Raw genomic sequence first — 9018 nt, 5'->3', positions numbered from 1 at the left:
ACCATGAGAGGTGTATCTAAGGGAAGGGAGCCGAAACTACCTCTTGAATATTGTCTTGGTGAACTCAGCCTTAATGGGCTACTTGTCAACTTGGTTGACAAACCAATAAAAGGATGTCTTCTGTTTTTTTTTTTGTGCATCAGTGATAACTTGCATAAAAGAATCCCCTTTTCCCTTAAAGGCAAAAGGATAAATATACATATAAACTAAAGGTATCAGATGGGAGTATGGACCGAAAAAAGAAAGTATTACAACTCTCATGGAAGATGGAATAAACATCACAAAAACCAAACTAAGATACTAGTTTGAATTTAATAGCTCAGTTTCTAACTTGATATTGGGTTTTTAGTTGAAGTTGTCATTTGCTAAGTGAAAATGCTTTAGAAACTTCAATAAAAGCTGATTATAAGTTATAGTTATATTTATAAGAGTGGTGTGTGCATTGCGCATATTTGGTTATTGTCTGCTGCATTGCTCATGTTTGGTAATTGTCTGCTGCACTGCAAACAGGATTACGTCCCAACTGTATTCGACAATTTTAGTGCAAATGTGGTTGTCGATGGGAGCACTGTCAATCTGGGGCTGTGGGATACTGCAGGTAAAAAATTTCCCCACATGACAGTTTCATCTTTTTCTTTTGTCCCTTGCTGCGTGGCACACACGCCAACTGCCTCTACTTTTTTATTGAACAGGTCAGGAGGATTACAATAGATTAAGACCATTGAGCTATCGTGGGGCAGATGTATTTATACTGGCATTTTCTCTCATTAGCAAAGCGAGCTATGAAAATGTCTCCAAAAAGGTGAGTTCCTCTCCTGCATCCTGTCTCTAACTTTCAGTTTTTTTGTTGTACTTGACCAGGAGATGAACAATGATGTGGGAACATTAATGAATCCTGTCGGTCCCATTAAGCTGAAGCAAGCCCATGAATAACATTGGCTTGTTTGACTTTTACATTAGTTATTCGTAGCAAATGGATGGTGAAATACCAACCAACCTAGTACTTCCAGTGTTGAATATTTAGGATTTCTTAGCGAAGAATGAGTAATAGTTGCCTATCAGAAAAGTAAAATGAGTAAAATGTATGCTTGGTGATATTCAACAATTACTAATACATTATTTCATCTTCCTGCTATTGAATTTCAGTGGATTCCTGAATTGAGGCATTATGCTCCTGGAGTTCCAATTATTCTTGTTGGAACAAAGCTAGGTTAGTATATCCTAATTAATGATGTTTGATTATTAATTCTACAACTGATTGATTTCTTCTTATCTAATATCGCTAGTTGGTCGGAATGGTATCTTTTTATCTGTCCTTCCATTACTTTTGGTCTACTGATCTTCATCTCCTGAGCTACGATTAATCCTCTCTTTGGAAATTTTGCCTTTTATATTTGGACGAGCCATGAAATTTAAGACTATCCTTGAAGAGAGTTTATTTTTGCGCTGGCTCATGAATCACTATGTCAATAATTTTAGCTGTTTATTGGGGAAAAAAGAGCTTTGTAGGAAGGTCTGGGTCACATAAGTTCCTCTTTTGGCAAGTTGAAAGCAATTGTGATATTGCTGCTACTCTCTAGAATTGTGGTTGGGGTCATAGAGAATGGAATGAATGACGACTTTCATTCTCAGTTGTATATATTTGTCTTTGTGGCATGAGTAGTTAGCATGTGCATGCACTCACTGCACCATGTTTTCTCCTTCTTGAGAGGTTGAGCCTATTACACGTCGATACTGCAGCTACTTTTAGTAACGCAACGGTCAAATCAATAGCTGCAAAGCATGATAATGTGATTTTATATTGACCATTTAGCTCAACCAGTTCTTATGAATGAAAACATTTCAGGTGTTATAGGCAGTTTATTCATGTACTGAAACAGAGAGCCAAAGTGATAAATGCTGCTGTTTACCGGCTGAACCATAAAACTAAATCGGTTCATTCAGTAGAGTGCTGATTGAACATGAACTTGTAGGACGCAAATACGTTGGTTGAAATTCAGATGCCTTTTAACTAGATTTAACCCTGAAGAACTATTTATGGTGTCAGCAGATGAAAAATGTGAATTATATATGCTAGGCAGAGAGGATATTGTGATTCAAAGAAACTTCTACAACTTTTGGATCCCAGATTTACTCACTTTTCAATAACTTAGGTTGTTATGTTGTCAAATTGCTGGAGAAGTCTCTGAGGATAAGTGATCTGTTGCATACTGAGATTTGAAATAGACGAGAAAGAAGTATTGGTTCGAAGTTCCGTTTCTCATTTAAATAATTGCAGGGTGCCCAATTGTTTTATAGTTTTAAATTGCTTACTATCCTAAATTTTGAATAGAGTCATTATAAGGGTTGTCATAGATCTCCTAGCTAATCTCATTATTTTATCTCTGTATTGGACTTGGAATATATCTACCATGAAAATATAAGCACCAGAAACTTTTCTAAGTCCTTCTAGAGAACACATTGCTTGGACTTTGGAATGGGAGTCCTGAATGAACTTAAACAATGCTGTTTACTGTATTCTATGGTAAAATTCAAATGTACTAGTGTTGAATTTAAAAGTTCACAAACTATTCTTAAGCCTAAATCGGTAAGTATGTATTTTCTGGACATTACATTCAAGTACATAGAGAACTTCTTTATATACTGTCTGTCCTTCTCATTTGCTATTTAGATATCAGAAATACCTTCAGTTTTCTGGCCTTCTCATTTTAAACCTTTCCTTCCGCGAAGTTCAGCTTAGATGACTCCAATTCCTACTTTCTAATTGCCTCCTCATGCTTTTTCTCTTCTAATTCCATGTTCCTTAGTCTAATACTGTTGATGTGTTTCCATTAGATCTCCGAGAGGATAAGCAATTCTTCCTGGACCATCCAGGTGCTGTTCCACTTACCACAGCTCAGGTAACTACTTTTTTACATGTCATGTGGTTTTAGACCACAATGTGGCCTTTTTGTTGTGGATTAAATTTTTAAGGGGGCCTTAGCTCCTCCAGCAGAACCTTACGACATGCTTCTTTTTAAGGGTGAGGAGCTGAGAAAGTCGATTGGTGCTTCCGCTTACATTGAATGTAGTGCAAAAACACAACAGGTGCTTTTCTAATTCAAAGATGACTACGTGGTTAAGTTATCAAGTTATCTAATTACGTATTTCTATTGCCAAAATTGCAGAATGTGAAGGCTGTTTTTGATGCCGCCATTAAGGTGGTTCTACAACCACCCAAACAAAAGAAGAAAAAGAAGAGAAAGGGTCAAAAAGCCTGCTCTATCTTGTGATTGCTGAAATAATAGACAAGCGATGGAGATGTAGATTGTTATCAATGTCTTCCAAGTTCAAAGAATGCAGTGTAAGATTCAACGTTGGTAGTCCTGACTGACTATGATAGGAAAGCATGAATCTGCCTTGTCCGTAACATTGTAGGCCAAGATGTATATTTGTGATCCGCATATGGTTGGGGATACAGATGTGCAAAATTCTCTGTTACGCGTTGATTCTGTGTAATATATTATGTAACACTTGTGTGATGATTCCTTGAATTTGCATCTACTATGTGTTGTTAAAATGTAACCGAACATACTGATTTAGATTGTCCAAGAAGTTGAATTTGCTATGTCATTGTTTTGATTTTTGAAACATAAAGATAGTGGCGTGAATACTCGTTGCACATAGATTTTGCCCTATGGTTTTGTGAATTGTGCTGTGCTCTCTGATGTAGAATGTGTGTATTTTTCTACCTTTTTTTTAGATGCAAAGTTATTAATAATTTTTTTATAATTAATTTTTCTTAATAAGTCTTTCTCAATTGATAATATAGCTAATCCATTTAACCTTAGGTAAGATTTTATCAGTTTTAATTTTGAAAAACTTCTTTCCGATGAAACAACGGTAACAGGAGTTATTAATATTATTCTATAAGCAATATAGACCTTTAGAAAAAAATTATATATTTTTTATTTGATTTAGTATATCAATTAAACTATTATCTTCTAATTGTACTATTTTTTCTAACACTTTTAATTTAGAGAATAAATCTAAATCACCAGTATCAATATGCTTATTTTGCTTTAAGAAACATTCAAGATTAAGACAATATTTTTTTCAAATTTGCATCATCTAGTAATCTCAGTTTTTTATCGTTAAATAGAAAACCAAAAATATTTTCATCTTCGAATTGTTTAAATGACTTCAAAAATAGCATTGTCTACCATGTATAAAAAGTAATCAACTCTAAAAGATTCTTCAAGAGATTTTGAGATTTCATTATCAATTTCATCAAATTGTTTTTCCTATATGTCACACGTTTCTTACGAAATTAGGCTTCGATATTGATTTCAAATGCAATTTCCTTGGTAGAAATTATAACAGTTGCAAATCCTTATTCTCTATATATGTTAAAGAAAAAGAAAGAAATCAAACTTTATTACTTCACTTTAACTTTTCTAAAAAACTTATATATAGCCTATCGGGTGTTACAAAAAATAGGGCATCCACAAATATAAGGCCTAAAACAATTGCTTTACCTGCTTTAGGGAAGGGCCACCCTGGTTTAGCGAGTTATGAAATGCATACTATTTTGAGAAATTTTCATAAAGCACTATCTTTTAGTAGTAATTAGTCATCTATAGATACCATTTGCTATATTACGGATTATAGATACCTTTTATGTGGTTATAAAATATATTCGATGTATTTAAGCTATTGTATTCATGAATACAGTAGCAAAAATAGGCGTGAATCAGGGAAGTCCAGCTAATCAGTTGTTGTATTCGAGTGTATTCGACTGTATTCATGGAGTGAAACATGGGATTACAACTGGACAGATTATTGTATTCGACTGTATTCGACTGTATTCACGGCGTGAAATAGGGGATTACACTGTTTTTAAAAGGGAAAGTGAATCAATTAACATAATAGACTCCTAATATAACTCAACAAACTCAATTATAACACACAAATTTTGTATTTTCAGTTATAAAAAAGATTCTCAACCGAAAAATACCCCAAAAATATAGCAATCTTCAGAGAAAATTATATAATACATCTGAATACATAAATTATATTAATTAAAAAAACGTATGAATACATCTATGGCATATAGCGAGACAGTGAATAGTGACGACCCAAAGGGTCATCACCTGTTTTCTCACTCATTCCGTGCTTCCGAGGCCTCGAAAACCTCATTCAGGGTTGCCTCGATTTGCGTGCGCAGTCCGGACGCGTAGCAGGAAAGCTTAAATATGAACTCCGTGTGAAAATGCTAAATTTTGATATTAATATGAATATAGTTAACTTCAGTCAACATTTTGGGTAGACGGACCCGGACCCGTGATTTGATGGTCCCGGAGGGTCCGTAGAAAAATATGGAACTCGGGCATATGCCCGGAGTCGAATTCCGAGGTCTAGAGCCCGAGTAATGAATTTTTCTGTGAAATTATTTTTCTGAAATTACTAAGGAAATTGGAAATGAAATTTGATTAAAAGACTGTGGTATCGTGCTCGTATTTTGGTTCCGGCGCCCGGTACAAGTCTTATATATGGTTTTAGCGCTTTCTGTAAAGTTTGGTTGAAATCAGACGTCGTTTGACGTGTTTCGGACCTAAAATGAAAAATTTATGTTTTATGAAAATTTGGAAGAATTCATGTGTTTTGAGGTTTGATCCGTTGTTTTTGATGTTATTTTGGCGATTTGATCGCACGAGTAAGTCCGTAAGATGTTTTTGAGGTTGTGTGTATAATGGGTTTGGAACCCCGAGGGCTCGGGTGAGTTTTGGATAGGTGTCGGGTTGCATTTTTCATTTTGGAAAAACCTGGTATCAGCTGATCTGCAGTTTTCGCATTTGCGAAGCCAGAGTTCGCAAATGCGAAGGTCCAGCTATCGCAATTGCGGAGGTTTTTTCGCAAATGCGAAACCAGCCTAAGCAGGCCAAGGTTCCCAAATGCGAAGCCAGGCGTCGCAAATGCGACGGCCACTGGTTCGCAAACGCGAGACCATTTTCGCAAATGCGAAGGTCCCTTGGCCAGCCTCAGTTCGCAAATGCGAATAGTAGTGTCGCATTTCCCAAGCCTGCAGGGTTCGCAATTGCGAACCCAACTTTGCATTTCCCATATCTGCAACCTGCATTTTTCATACTTAGACGAATTTCTAGTCACTTTTCACCATTCTTTCAAAACCCAAACACCATAGGCGATTTTTCAAGAACAAACTTCATCCCAAATCCTTTGTAAGTCGATTTTTACTCAATTCTTTCAATCATTAACATCATTTAACATGTTTTCCACTTAAAATCAAGGATTTTCATGGGTGAAATTGGGGTTTTTGGGTAGAACCTAGGTTTTCTAAAAATTGGGGATTTGGACCTCGATTTGAGGTCCGATTTCAAAACAAATTACATATTTGGGTTCGTGGGGGAATGGGTAACCGGGTTTTGGCTCGAACCTCGGGTTTTGACAACGTGGGCCCGGGGGCAATTTTGGAATTTTTGGGAAAAAACTTGGGAAATTCATTTTTATGCATTCAAATTGATTCATTTAGTGTTTATTAAAGTAATTGAGCAATTTGTGACTAGATTCGGCAAATTGGAGGTGGAATCGCGGGGTAAAGCGATTGTTGAGGATTGAGTGGAATTCAAAGCTTTGAGGTAAGTGTTTGGTTTAACCCTAGCTTGAGGGAATAGGAGTTGAGTCTTATTTGTAACTTGCTAATTGTCGAGTACGATGCATAGGCATGGTGACGAGTATCTATACATTGGTGTCTAGCATGACCGTGAGTCCTTATTTGCGAATAGTTTGGTTGTTGTTATGCCTTCCATGCTTAAATGATGACTTCTATATGTTGTAAAGACCTTGTGAAAGAAATTGTGATCTTGAAACTTAGTGGAGCATTGGCTCGGGTTGAAATACAAATCGTGAAGGTATATGAGATAAGTAACTCCTTGGAGCATTGGCTCAAGCGATAATGTGAACTATGAGATGAAAGTGAAAGAAAGAAAAGAATTAATGATCCATTCCCTTGCCGGGACGTTGTTGGTTATTGATATTGTACCCTTGCCGGGTTTTAATTGTTAATTGTGTTCCCTTGTCGGGATTTTTATTATTGTTTATCTATTTTCCTTGCCCTTGTTTGTGATTGTTGATTGGGTGAGGAAGAGTGTTAAAGCACGAAGGGTGATGCCGTGCACTGTTTGTTTATGGTAAGGAAAGAGTGTAAAGCACGAAGGGTGATGTCGTGCATTGTTTCTTATTATGAGAAAGAGTGTTAAAGCACGAAGGGTGATGCCGTGCCGCACGATGTACCATTCCGTGCCGATTCTATTGATATATGTGAGGAATGAGAGTAAAAGCACGAAGGGTGATGCCGTGTACATGTTATTGCTTGGTGAGGACGAGAGTAAAGGCACGAAGGGTGATGCCGTGCAGTGGTTGAATTCTGTTTCATTACGTACTATTGAGTTGTGCTGTATTCCTTTATTATTGGACGACTCGTATTTGGAATTTATTATATACCCCCCACAGCATGTCCCCCTCCCATATTGTTTATCTGTTGTGTATTTCGATTCCGCTGTATATATATATATATATATATGAAATTGCACAGGTTTATGTGGTAGTCTGGTCTAGCCTCGTTACTACTTCGCCGGGGTTAGACTAGACACTTACCAGCACATGGGGTCGGTTGTGCTGATGCTACACTCTGTGCATTTTTGCACAGGTCCAGGTTTCGAGCAGCAGCAACAGCTTTAGTTCGGGAGCATATCTTCAGTCCGGAGAGACCCGAGGTAGCCTTGCAGGCGTCCGCAGGCCCAGCGTCTCCCTTCTATCCTTATATTAGACTGTCATCTCTTTGTATTCGGGATAAACAGATTTATGTTTCTTTCAGACCTTGTATTTAGTAAACTCTTAGCAGTTCGTGAGTAATGTGACACCTTATATTGACTACTCCGTATTTTATTCAGTTTCTATAATTAAGACTTCCGCTATTAATCAGTTTTGTTGTTTCATATTGTTGACATAAATTGTTAAAAAGAATTATTTATTAATGGAAAAGTAATCAAAATGGCTTGCCTAGCTACTACGATTAGGCGCCATCACGACCCCCGAGGGTCGTGACATGAATACAATGAAATACATAGAATACAGCGGGATACATTGAAATACAATGAGAAAAAAGACAGTAAATACAATGAAATACATGGAATACAACGAGATACATGGAATTACAATGAAAAAAAAGACAATAAATACAATGAATTACATGAAAATACATTGACATGTATTAACAGAAAATCATCCTACAACATCCATATCTCAATTTTTTAAATTGGCAGGGACGATATTCACTATTGTTATGACTTGGAGAACATGTGATTTTTGCTTTTCCTGTTGGCTTTTTAGTTGAACGTGACTAGAGATTTGGAAAGCTTCGTTTACGCCAAAGGCAAAATTAGCAACGGACTCACATACTAATCATACATAATTTTTGTGGGTATGGAAATACGCTGCCGCAAGACAACTTCTTGATCCGTAGCAGTTCAAGCAGTACCACTTGCCTCGCTATGGCTGCTTCCCCCTGCTGACCCAGTCAATTCCGTCCTCAATGTCATCGCGAGTGCAACTATACTCTAACAATTCTCCTATTACAATGGAGGATATCGACGGAGGAGAAATCGCAAGCGAACTAGACAGAGAAGAGGAAGAGAATCGGAAATTTTAATGGAATGGGGAAAGAGGATCGGATGTATCAAAGTAGAGAGAGAAAGAAAATATTGTAACTGATTAGCGTATTTAGTGGCTTAGGGCTAGGAGGTAACCAAAATTAAACATTTTGCTATAAACCTTAAAAGGTATCTATAGAATATAATTTTTTTAAATGGTATTTATTTAAAATAAATAAGGTGTTAACCTTTGATATAGGAGGTAAAAATTCCTACTATTTTTCATGCGTACAAACACATATAAGATGAGTTGGATCGTTGAATTCTGTCAAATCCACAAACTTATTATTGGATCCGCCGATATATATAT

General features: G+C 36.6%; 2 protein-coding genes across 4 annotated transcripts in view; both read left to right on the top strand.

Moving 5' to 3' along the window:
• Positions 1-3665, top strand: part of LOC109220368 (rac-like GTP-binding protein 5) — a 6476-nt gene extending 2811 nt beyond the window's left edge. For all 3 annotated transcript variants that reach the window (XM_019384830.1, XM_019384831.1, XM_019384832.1), the window contains exons 3-8: positions 511-598; positions 693-802; positions 1147-1210; positions 2836-2900; positions 3022-3087; positions 3168-3665. In XM_019384830.1, coding sequence (XP_019240375.1) covers positions 511-598; positions 693-802; positions 1147-1210; positions 2836-2900; positions 3022-3087; positions 3168-3272 — 498 coding nt within the window. In that variant the 3' untranslated portion in view covers positions 3273-3665. The remainder of the gene's footprint in view (positions 1-510; positions 599-692; positions 803-1146; positions 1211-2835; positions 2901-3021; positions 3088-3167) is intronic.
• The window catches only part of LOC109220369 (rac-like GTP-binding protein 5), a 28509-nt gene that overhangs the window by 2683 nt on the left and 16808 nt on the right, over positions 1-9018 (top strand). The window lies entirely within an intron of this gene.

Source organism: Nicotiana attenuata, unplaced genomic scaffold, assembly GCF_001879085.1.
Source record: "Nicotiana attenuata strain UT unplaced genomic scaffold, NIATTr2, whole genome shotgun sequence".
NCBI classification, from domain to species: domain Eukaryota; kingdom Viridiplantae; phylum Streptophyta; class Magnoliopsida; order Solanales; family Solanaceae; genus Nicotiana; species Nicotiana attenuata.
The sequence above is the reverse complement of the archived record's forward strand: the minus strand, read 5'-3'. Positions and strand labels throughout refer to the sequence as shown.